At 55.3% G+C, this 12,048-nt stretch overlaps 1 protein-coding gene across 5 annotated transcripts in view; it reads left to right on the top strand.

Annotated features, from left to right (window-relative positions):
• The window catches only part of SCML4 (Scm polycomb group protein like 4), a 77,816-nt gene extending 66,231 nt beyond the window's left edge, over window positions 1–11,585 (top strand). For 4 of the 5 annotated variants that reach the window (XM_036902906.2, XM_036902903.2, XM_036902905.2 and 1 more), the window contains 2 exons: window positions 8,016–8,161; window positions 10,587–11,585. In XM_036902906.2, the coding sequence (XP_036758801.1) occupies window positions 8,016–8,161; window positions 10,587–10,712 (272 nt within the window). In that variant the 3' untranslated portion in view covers window positions 10,713–11,585. Of the gene's footprint in view, window positions 1–8,015; window positions 8,166–10,586 lie in introns of all 5 variants that reach the window. The other variant, XM_036902904.2, reaches the window with a different exon arrangement.
• The last annotated feature ends 463 nt before the right edge of the window (window positions 11,586–12,048 follow it).

Raw genomic sequence — 12,048 nt, 5'->3', positions numbered from 1 at the left:
GGCTCTCTGGCACATAGTAGATATTCAGTAAGCATTCGTTATCTCGGGGTCACCCCCCTGCCCCCCGTGGTGTCCGGTACCTTCACACTGCCTCTGGGTGTCAGTACCTTCCTCCCGGGTCCCTCTGCACTTCACGCATCTCGTCTCAACTCCTTCCCCTCAACCCGGTTCTTCTTTGCTGAGGTTGTGATCACAGAACACAGCGCCGCTTGGGTTGCCCCATAATCCTAAGGGTGCGGCCACATTCTATAAAAAGGAGACATTTACTCTCTCCCATCCAAGTTGGTGAAGTCTCAGACCCTGGGTCTGAAGGGTAGGATTTCAAGCAGAGAGAAGGAGGCACGGCTTGGATGGAGGGACTGTCTCCTGCTGACGCATTGTCTGCCCCGTCCCGGCCCAGTGCTGCCCCTGCGTCAGGGCACCCAGGACCCTTGAAAGGGCCTCCAGGTAGCCCTCCTCCCCAGCCCTGCTGCCCCCTTCCCAAGGGCCTGGGGATGCCCTCCCACCTCAGCTTGTTCTCACCTCCACCCCGCCCTTGGTTCTGCTGGAATTAGAGCCTGACTGGGTCTGAGGAATGTGCCCTGGCTGCAGCCCAGGAAAGCCTCCCTGGCTCAGGACTTGTGTCTCTCAGGACCCGGGGTGAGAGCAGAGAAGCAGAGCCCACAAGCGCCTGCTGCTTTCTGCTGCGAGCAAACCACCGACTGTCCTGAATATTGAGAATCGCTTTTGCAACTTAGAAATATTAGTGAGAACTTTGCCTGATACCCTGGAAGTCAGAGTTGTTCGTAATGTGCAGAACCCTGTAGGGCTGTGGGCTGCTCCGAGTCACAGAGCCAGCCAGGCCCCTTGGAGTAAAGCTGCTGCAGGACTGATACTGCAGGTCACTGCTGAGCCTTTGGTTTGCAGAGGAAAAATGAAATTCCATTCACCCTGCATAGGTGCATTAACTCTTTAATGCTCCAGAGAGTCCTCTTAACCAGGGCCTTCTTTGGGGTGCTAAATGGACCACAGATGCTGGGAAGAGCCGGCCAGCCATGCCCACTCCCGGTGTTGGACAGAGAAGATGGTGGGGAGGCGGAGTGGCCAGTGCGCAATGCCGGCATCTCGGAAAGCGGTCTCCGCTTCCTACACCTCCCCGGCCAGAACTCAGTCCTATGGCCACGAGCTGCAAGGGAGGCCAGGAAATTCAGTTGCAATTCTAAGCAGCCATGATCCCAGCTGGAAGTCAGGGACTTTGTCACAAAGGACAAAGTGGGAAAAGATAGTGTCTCTGCCATACCTAACTGGGCGTGTTTGTCCCTCTTGCTGCCTCTGGGCCGCTTTGTCTGCTCATCTCTGGTCCTCTCTTCAGCCCCACGTGGGAAGCAGACGCTCAGCATCATGAGGTCTTGCTCATCTTTGAATCCCCCCACAGCCCAGGAAAGGAGCCTGCTTGTTTGGGGCATATACTAAATAGCTATTTATTGTGTGTGTGCTTTGGGTCAGACACTTCCCGCACATTATTAGAAGTCACATTTTCTGTGTTTTATCACAGGGGGTGTATGCTACGGTAGGCATCATCATTTCAATTTACAGATAAAGAAAGTGAAGATCAAGAGAAGGTCAGTCAAGTGTAGAGCCAGGATTTGACTTCAAAGCCTGTGTCTTTCAAAACTACCCCAAGGAGTTTCAAACTGGGGGGCTTCAAGCAGCCCTCTGAGGTCCTAGGGGGTGGGCAAGAGGAGGTGGGAGCGGACAGGACTCCACACGCAGCCCTCTTTAACCAGGGCCTCTTCACATTTGTGGAGGGGCTCTACATGGGCTCTGCTTGAACAAAGTTTGCACAGCTCAACACATTTGGAAACCGTGGAGATAAACCAGGCTCAGCTGAGTGGCAGTATATTAAAGTATATTTTTAAAAAGCCATCAGGCTCCTTACCCATCTGTCACCTAGCTGCCGGGCCGGGTGCTTGCAGGGGGGCCCTCTGGAGGGCTATTAAGCTATCCCTCCACCCACAGAACTGCTTGGAATTGCTCTGAAATTGCATTCCAAGTGAAAGCAGTCGTATTAAGAAACCATACCTCCTTAAGAGGGTTCCACCCAAGTCATAAACCCGAGAAGGGTCCTAGAGATGGATATCCGCCCCCCATGGCACTCATGAAAATGGTTTAAAACCGCAGGCGCCAGAGCCGTGCAGGAGGCTCCGGCAGCAGGGGCAGTGCCAGAGGCATGGCAGACTTCTCGGCAGTCTTGCGCAGGAGAATACCCGGCCTCCTGCTGTCTTGATTGCATGTGTCGCCCCTGCCAGTGGACTCATAAGGGACGTGTTCTCAGGACACATTTCCCTGGTGGTCGCTGACACTCCGGTGAAAATCGGAGAGCTCTCCCCATCTCTTTACCAAGATAGAATCATCCAGAGCTATACGCAGGTGCGGATAACAAAAGCTTCCTAACTCCAGCGTTTAAAAGGACATGATACAGAATTCCCAGCCAAGCTAGGTCCAAGCTTCAAAATCAAGAAAGAAAATAAACCTGGCATCGTTATTACATCCAGGTCCCTCCTGTGGGTTGGAATTTGCTTCCATGGGGTGTGGCCTTGGGCGACACATAGAGAGGATTCAGCCAGAAAAGGGAGAGAGAGGATGGCCCGCTGCGTGAGCGGGGCGGGGGGCGAACAAAGGCGTGGCCCGAACTCACTCATTCTGGGGACAGAAGGGAGTTTGTGGGGGGAGCTGAGGGAAGTTGCGTGGCAGGTTTGGGGCCATGACAGGCAGACTGGGCCTTGGTCTGTGGAAACCAGACATTCCTGAACAGGGAAGTGAGTTGATGGCCACAGGATTTAAGAAGACGAGTCTGTCAGCCATCATGGAGTGACGTTCATGGAATTACTGTTTGATGCTTCGAATCACCTCATTTAATCCTTCCACGCTTGGTGAGATCGGTGAGACTCAGAGGGACTTGGGTCGGTCCCAGCCAGCAGGTGCTTCCTCGGCACAATATGCCAGCAGCTCTTCCCAGGTCTGAGGATGGAGCCATGAGCCAGACACATGTGGGCCTCTCTGTGCAACTCCAGAGAGACAGGTGTTGACAGCACCACAGACTCAACTGTAACTGTTGCCGTTGCTGCAAAGGGAAGGGATGGGTGCTGTGGGGGACTCAGACTGGGCGGGCGGGGCTGAGCCCACTCTGGGGCGAAGGCAAGGCTCCTGGGAGAAGTGGCAGTGGAGCCGGCTGGAAGGGGAGGCCATGGCGGGAGGGGCAGTAGGGAGGGGAGGTGGGAAGGCTCCCTGGCAGAGGCCGAACTGCCTGCCCAGGGGCTGCAGTGTCTGTGGTGGCAGACGGGGAACCTGCCCCCTGTGGCCTCAGCACTAGCCCACGGTCTCTCCTGGTCTCTAGAGGCATCCCCTTTTCTCGTACAGGCAGGCCCGCTGATCTTGAGGAAGTAAAAGAAAAACCCAATTAGAATCTAAGGGTTGGCCAAACTCTCTTCTCTCACCCATCTCTCCTCATAAGCGTTTTGCAAACGCCTGCAATAGGAACAACGAAAAACAGCACCGTTTCAAACTGCGTGATGGTGCCCGGACTGTGCGGCAGCCCGGGCACCCCCTGTGCTCTGTGTGGCCTGCCCTGCTTCTAGGAAAGATGCGTTCTGCGGGGCCGGGGCTCCAGGAGAACTGAAAACAGTTTGCTGCATCCCTCCCTGCGCCTGCCCTGCATCGCCGCCCAGCGCAGCTCCAGCTGCCAGAGAGGCTGGGGGGCCGAGGGGACTTGGGCCGCCTGAGGAAGGGCTGACGGGCTTCCCTTCACGATGCATCTGGTCAAGCTCCAGACCAAAGCCACATAGTCACTTGATGCTTACAACACTCTGGAGAAACAAGATAAAGAGACTGAGGCCCATGGAGAGTGATCAGGCCCGGCAGGGGCTTGAGGCCCGGCCCTGGCCCTTCCTCAGCGTGCTCTGCCCAGGGACAGATGATGGGGGGATGAGGCTTTCAGGTGCGTGAGAAGGGGCCTCCTTCAGTGGTCGTGGGGCAGCCTGGCCGTTGGGTGCTGCAGGGGGAAGGGGCCTGGGAGATCCTTCCCGAGTCCCGTGGTTGGCGCCTGAGAAGCACGGAGGTGCTCACATGACCGGTGGGTGGTAGGGGTTTCTGACTCGCAGCGCGTAGCTCGTTCCATTCTTCTGCGTTATTGTATTGTTAGCTTAGAAGTTCCCTCCAAATTATGAATGAGCAAAAGGAAATTATGTGTGTGTGGGTGTGTGTGAGACAAAGAGGGACTCACAGACTCACCTACCTGTGCTGTGAACACGTCCAGGATTGCTTTAAACACTGACTCATAGCCGTCCTAGTCCTGGGACCTTAGAAACTTCGGCTTTAGGGACAACACCACCCTCTTTAGTTACGCGTCCGTTCACAGCTGGGTCCTGCTTCTCACACGTCTCCGGCAGCCCCCGGTGAACGGACTTGACCCTGCAAAGTCCTGTGTGCTGGAGAGCCCACCTTCCCACAGAGGCGTTTGGTGAGAGCTTTGCCTGCTCCATTCCTTTAGGAGACAGGTTTCTGCACATCCATCATGTCTTGCTGCTGTCCAGTGCCATCTGCCTGACCCGGTTGTGTCAGACGGACTCATCTGTCTTCCTGACACCTTCAGAGCCGGTGGGTCAGACTAGCGTGCTCACTGTGAGCACAGACCTCAGCAGAGGCTTTACAAGCCTGCACTGGGAAGTCTCATTTCCCTTCCTTCTAGAGCATGCTTCGTTCTCTGGATCTAGAGCGGCTCCTGAGTGTGACAGGGTCCCTGCTGCCCTGCCTTGTCTGACCACAAGGCCGTCCGAGGGCGTCTCAGCCCACCTGGCCACTGCCCTTCCCTCCGGGAAGTGGAAAGGCCCTCGGCAAGCACCAGGCAGCAGGGCAGGTGCCTCCACCGCCGTCGCCCAGGGCGCCAGCTCCCTAGAGACAAGCCAGCCCCTTGCTGGGTCCCCGGGCTGCAGTGGGTGGGAGGGAGGCTCCCAGAACCTGCTCCAGGTCTGGTATTTTTCCTTCCTGTCAAACACAGGAAATTAGATCTGACCTCTCCTCTGATCACTCTAAAATCATTCTTGGCACGAGGACTTCTACCTTTGTAATCAGAGCATCTATTGTCACCCCGATTAACACCAAAGATCCTCTGGGGCGGGACCCAAAGGCGAATGCGATTTCTATGATTCCTCGTCCCTGTGTTGAGTGCAGATATCTTTAAATGTGGCGAAACCATTTCTAATAAGCGTGCACCAGCATGCAGATGGCTGAGGGGGCAGTAACAGGGACCCGGGAAAATGCCCTGTGCCAGACCACCTCAGCGTGCACTTCCAGGCCCAGTGACGAAAAGGCAGGGAAAATCTCAAAGCACATCCAATTCTCAGCCAAACCAGACTCAGAAAATGTGATTGTGTACTTTTCTCAACATTAATGGAGAACTGTGCACTTCTCAAGCACTTTAAAAAGAGAAGGAAAAAGAGACAGGTTACTGGAGGGAAATGGAGGTGAAGGCTTCCTTACTTCTAAAGTTGGAATTATTCTGCAGGCAAACAGCTTCATTCTTCAGAGGCTCAACTTTTTTTCTGGCCTGAAAATAGGACTAAGGATCACCTGCACAGGCTTTTGTATAAATTACATTGTTTCTGCAAAGTACATTGATTCATTTCACATTTCTTGAATCCATATTTGCAAATATATTTCCTTAGAGCTGTTGGAGGAGTCAGAGACTGTAAACCCTATAATGAGCAGCTCCCGTTTTACCCCATCGTGCTGAGGACCTGGTACAGAAGAGATGCTCAGGAGATGTTTACGGAATGAATAGGGGGAAGATGAAAAAGCTGATCTTCAAGAAGTTAAAATCGAACTGGAGGTTACAGACAAGTACATGCATCATTGTGATACAAGGTGTGGAGAAAGGGAGGGTTCCTGCGGCCAGGATTCTCACCCGGCCCTGGTCAGCTTGCTCACTGCACACATGTGGGCAATATGTTGTTATTGGTTCTATATAGAAAGATTTCCGCCCAGTGCTCTGGGCTGCACGGCTGCAGGACAGTAGAGGCTGGAGTGGTGGCAGCACCAAGGACAGAGACTGAGACGGCTGCAGGGACAGAGAGGCCCAGAGGCAGAGACCGGCTTGCTGCGGGCAGATTCGCTCTGAGTGGATGGGATTCTAGTGACGGACCTGCCACCGTGGGAATAAAGTTGGGTATAAACCCTTTCACCCCAAGAATGTTCCACCGTCATTTTTTCAGTCTCATTGAATCCATAGTGAACTTGTCCAGGGCTGATAATTGGCGATAGTCGGCAGGATTCATTGTTGACCGAGGAACAGAACAGGCTCCCCTCGTGGGAGCGGCAGGCTGCTCCTATGGACGGGGAGACAGTCGAGTGTCCCCCAGTGGACGTGTGGTCTGAGGTGACTGGGAGGGGGTGGAGGCAGCACCTGAGGTGGTGAAGTTGGCCCTCAGCAAACTAGGGAATTGCTGAGAGAAACAGAGCACCCGTGAGGCCGTGGGAATGGTGGGGAATTTTCTTCTCACAATATTGAGAAAGGCCGTAAGGGAGAAAGACACCCTCCTGCAGGGAGCACGAGAAGAGGCGGCACAAGAACGCGGGCTGCGACGTGCCATTGAGGAGGTAAAAAAATTGTTGGTGACCGGAATGGCGTCCCTACAAGTTGCTATGGAAACGGTAAAGGATGTTGTGGTGGCCGGAGAAGGAGTGGCATGAGAAGCAGTGGCACGCAGGCCGCCAGGTGCCGCGGGGCAGGTAGAGGGTGCAGTGGAGCCGTCAGCCCCAGAAAGGGAGGAGCAGAGGTTCCCCGAACAGGTGGGGGTGGAGGCCCTGCCTGTCCGGAGGCGTCAGCCCCTCCTCATGTGAAACCTCGCCCGGTTGAAGGCTGGTGGAAAGCCTGAAACAAAATAAAGACTTGGCAACTGCAGGTTCCTGCAGGAGAGGTGCGGCCCCTCCCAGGTCGGGGGGCCCTCCGTGCGCTGCTCCTGTCCCCAGGGTCTGGCAATGGAACCACCAAGGGAAATAGGGTCTGCTGCTTGGAGGAAGAATTCAAAGGGCCCCATGAAGGTCATGAGGACTCAGATGTGGGCTGACTTGATAAAGGCAGGAGCAGACAGAGAGAAATTGGAGGCGAAGAATCTCACTGGAGCTGGGGACAAAGCAGAAGCCAGAGACAAAGCAGGTGCTGGCAGTACCCCTGAGGCTGCAGAGCCAGGGCAGGAAGGAGAAGGTAGCTCTGGGGAAAGAGGGTGCGTCAGTGTGAGACATCCCCAAAACACCAGCCCTGACATATGGCCAGGCATCTGCTCTGTGCCTCCATTCTTCCTGCACCTGTCACCTTTCAGGTGCTATGTGGGAATGCGTTTAGGTGACACGGCAGCTTGCGCCGCAGTTGGCCAGTAGGGCCACCTGTTGACTAGACAAAGGATCAGGCACTTTGCTGTGGAGGACTTCCCGGTCTTGGGGGCAGATTGGAGTAAGTGCTCTGACAGGCCAGAGGGTCGTGAGGGTGCCCTGTGGGCCCCTGGGCTGTGGGTGAGACTGCAGCTCCTTTCTGTATGTGTGCAGCCTGGCATAGACATCTCCCAGCCAGGACTTCTGAGGGTGTTTGCAGAGGCCCGTTTGGACAGTCATCTTAGCAAGCTGTGGTCACCAGGCACCTGGTTATAAGAGGCCCAGGGCCCACAGGGACAGAACTGAGCAGAAGGGTCTTTAAAACTCTGTCAGGGGTCAGAACTGCTGCCTGTTGAAAAGAGATGCATTTTCTAATTCCTTGGGAGAGCAGAGGACTTTTGCATAGAAGGTTAAGATCTGCCTCTAGGAATGGCCTCCTGTACTCTGGGCTCCTGACAATCGTAACCACTCCCAGCCTCTCACGGTGGTGGCAGGACATGGAGGCCGCCACCTTGGACTCAGAGGCCAGGTGGGAGCAGATGGCACCAGGGAGGCACTGAGGCCCCCATCTGGGTGTCTAATGGTTTCCTTTTCTGTGCTCACCCACCCAGCCTTGAGCCCTTCTCCAGACCGGCAGGACGCCAGGCGGCCGAGGAGCAGGAACCCATCCACCTGGACCGTGGAGGATGTGGTCTGGTTCGTGAAAGATGCTGACCCACAGGCGCTGGGGCCGCACGTGGAGCTCTTCAGGAAGCATGTATGTGCGTGGTGGGCCTGGCCTGGGGTGGCCTGGGCGGGTGGGTAGGAGCAAGGGTGGAGGGCGAGGTGCAGGGCGCTGCGGACTGTAGGGTGAGGGGTCCAATCTAAGCCCTGGGGGCACCATTCAGGAAGGCCAGATGGAGTCACAGGCCTCTCAGAGCAGCACAGCCACTTAACTTTGTTTTTAAGGGATTTGTCCCCTCTGGTCTCCCAGTTTGGCCTTTCTCAGGAGAACCTGTTTTCCTGCCCATCCACCTACCTGGGCATGCAACACTCATAGCACACAGACAGCATGCCAGGCGGACTGTTATAGCAGCTGTTCCTGAACTGCTTTGAGGATTATGTGAGAAAATGCACGTAAAGGCTTCAGCACAGTGGCTGAGGGCCTTCAGTTAGTGGGTATTGTCATCACTCTTTAGGAGATTCTGAAATATAAAGATGATTAATGGGAAGAAAAGGGTACAGTTAGTACTTTACCTGCCAAGCCTACTCTGTTGGTCTTCTTTTGCTGCTCTAACAATGACTGTAAACGTAGTAGCTTAAAACAACACCAATTTATTATATTGCAGTTCAGTGGGTCAGCAGCCTGCCAGGGGTCTCACTGGGACAGGTGCAGGTGTCAGCAGGGCCCCCATTCTTTCTGGAGGCTCCAGGGGGGGTCTGTTTCCTTGGTGTTTCCAGCATCCAGACCCGCCCTCAGTTTCTGCTCGCAAGCCCCCAGCCTACCCGGAACGCCAGTAACACGACGCCGAGCCCTTCTTGGGCCGCCAGCTCTGTGGCTCTTCTGACTTCCTCCAGTCTCTGGGCCCCGCGACTGTGGTGCACGCCGGGGCTCTGCAGGACGCTCCCTGTTATAAATTCCATCCACCACCCCAAAACCCCTGTGCCGAGGGACCCGACAGTCCCAGGCTTCGGGGATTAGATGTGGACATCTCGTGGGAGGGGAGAAGCACGTCCCGTCTGCCCCCGTTACATTCCTTCCTGCCTCTCATTTGATTTGGTGTTTGTGTCGCAGAATCATACTCTGCCATCTGGAGAGGCTCCTTATCTACCCCTACGCTCACATTTTATTAGGGAAGTATTTGACCTTGACCTCGAGAGTGAGGACCACAGAGCGGGTTGTGTGTAGACAGATCTGGGTGGGAGGAGGCTGGCTTTCTCGCAGAATGGAGGCAGGGGTGGAAGTCTGGGGCGGGGGTGGGGGTCAAAGAGAGAACTTTAGGCTCTTAATGACCTCTGCCATTTGCCAAGGACATTGAGAGTGAGTGACACAGAGTAGGCGCCTCGTGATGCTGGCTGGCAGGATGGACAGATGAATGAGGGGCTGGTGACCTGCACAGTCGTGAGTCCTGTAACTGCCTCTGCTCTCCCCTGGGCACCCAAAAGGTCTACCCTTTGTCTCTTGTGACCTGAAAATAGCCCTGTAGGTGGATGAGGAGACCCAGCCTTGCTAGGTTCATGAATTCAACACGCGTCCTGGAGGGTTATTGTTTTCAGACAACCAGGAGGTACCAGGACCTCAGGGGGTCGACATGCCCTTGGGAGTTCCCTGCGGAAGAACCCCGGGGAGGAAGCAGGGCACCGTTCGGTTGTATGCCCCTCGCAGCGTTGACAGGGCCACAAACAGTGAAATCGCTCATAGAATTTAATTAGCAATTTGGTAATCAGCTAAAGGTAGGTGCGATTACCAAGGAAAGAAATAGAGACAAGGGTGATTGATGAAAGTCAGGACCTTACATCACCAGAAATGGAAAGGTGACCACTGGTTTCTGAGTCCAGTGGGTGAACTTTGCCTTAGTCCAGGCCACCGTAATGAGGCACCACTGACTGGCTGGCTTATGAACAACAGCAATTCGCTGCTCAGTTCTGGAGCCTGGCAGACAAGGTCAGGGGCCAGCACGGCTAGGGTCTGGCGAGAGGCCTCTTAGGGCTGCAGGTGGTCACCTTCCCGTTGTATAAAGACACTGACCCCATGTAGGGGCTGCACCCTCATGACCTAATTCACTCCCAAAGTCCCCACCTCCAGATACCATCACTTTGGGCTGAGGGTTCCAACACGTGATGGGGGGACACAGCCAGCCAGTCCACTGGACACTTCCTGCCCACCCCCAGCCCCAGGAGAGGAGCCACACATCACGTGCGGGGACCTGGCCGGGGTGTGCCTGGTGCCTTCAGCCAGGAGAGAGAAGGCGCGTGAAGGGCCCAGGGCACCGACGGCCCCAGGGAGCCCATGGGGAGAGGGGCACATGCAGGGTTTGTTTGCTCCAGCTTATTTTTTAGGGAGACTTCGCCTGGGAAATAAGAGCTTCTGTAGCTAAGTAAGCCCGTGTCCCTTCCCTCATCCGCTGCCCACACTTGGGACCACAGCCGCTATCTGATCACTCTGACCATCTTCCGGATGTTTTCTGGTCCTGCCCCACCAGGAGATCGATGGCAATGCCCTCCTGCTGCTGAAGAGCGACGTGGTCATGAAGTACTTGGGCCTGAAGCTGGGACCCGCGCTGAAGCTGTGCTACCACATCGAGAAGCTGAAGCAGGCCAAGTGCTGAGGGTCTCAAAGCTGGAAGCAAACTCCAGGCGGCAGGTCTCACGGGCATCTTCCGCCGTCCCCACACCAGCCGCAGTCGCGAGCAGATTCCCTTCTTAAAACCAGCAGCCCAGCTCCTTGGGCTCTTAGGAAACTCGTGCACCGTCACCTCAAAACTTCCACCCGGCCCTTCAGAAAGGCTCCTCCACATGAACGATTTGCCAAAAAATAATTATCAAGAAAAGCCTCTTACTTTTCACATTCCTGATAGATTGGTTGCTGGTGGAGTGGCTCCGCTATTTTAAAACGAGAGAGGGGAGACGGAAGGCCATCGCCCAAGGGGAACACCGGCCAGGGGCGTGGGAGGCCGCCGCCCCGCAGGCTGTGCGCAGAGCCCCGCGTGGCGCCGCCTGCCCGGACTCGACCTGGGCCCCGGGCCCCGTGGGCCCCGCTTGATCGGCTCTGGAAGCCGTCCTCTGAGGGTGAATGCCCCACCCTGCGCTATCTGGAAAAACTTGAATTCTTTTGCTCCCTGAAAGAGAGGAAAACATTTCTTTTCCCATCCGAGTTACCCGAAGTGCTGTGTTGTGCCACTAGGGGGCAGACTGCTAGTGAAATTTCAGGACCGTCCCTCCCGGAACCGGGGATTCGGGGCTCAGTGGAGGGTTCTGTGCCCAGGATCCAGCCTGCACGGACACTGGGGATGCTTCCCACCGTCAGCACCACAGACGGCCGCTCGGGAAGAAACCGCCTTCTGGAGAGTTCTAGTTCTTAGCCAATCCTCGCTGACTGCGGTGTGCAGACCCCAAAGGCAGGAGCTTGGAGGCACGTTCTTCCAGGTGGGCTCGGGGTCCTTACGAGCGGCTGACGCGCTGGCGGACCGAAGGGTCTTGGGGACATCGAGCCGTGGGTGTCCCTTTAAAAAGGGGAAGGAAAATGTCTCAGCCGAGCTTTGAAACGGGAGCATGTTGATTGCTAGTTACATTGCTGGGTTATGTAGCTGTATCTGTGGCTAATTTTTCTGGTCCTCGACAAACAGACATGCTATGATTGGATTTAATTCAATTTGCAAATGGGTTTTCCTTCCTCACTGTGGAGTAACAGGAAAAAAATTGATTTTCTACCCCTTTGCAGCTGTGTCCAGGGACGAACAACAGATCCACGGGTTGCAGAGGGCGGCCTGTCCCCATTCTCCTTTTTATCTGTGTCCACTCTCTCTTTGCTCTCTGTTTTTCTTCCTCTCTCAGGAGTAGGAAAAGCATCTTTGCCGTGGGCACATCCTCTTCCTTAGAAAACATCCGTGTGTTGGCGGTGAGGACGTGAACTGGACTTCGTGGTCCTCGGGTGGGTGGGGTCAG

The sequence above is a fragment of the Manis pentadactyla genome, chromosome 12, assembly GCF_030020395.1.
Source record: "Manis pentadactyla isolate mManPen7 chromosome 12, mManPen7.hap1, whole genome shotgun sequence".
NCBI classification, from domain to species: domain Eukaryota; kingdom Metazoa; phylum Chordata; class Mammalia; order Pholidota; family Manidae; genus Manis; species Manis pentadactyla.
This window is presented reverse-complemented; position numbering and strand designations above follow the sequence as displayed.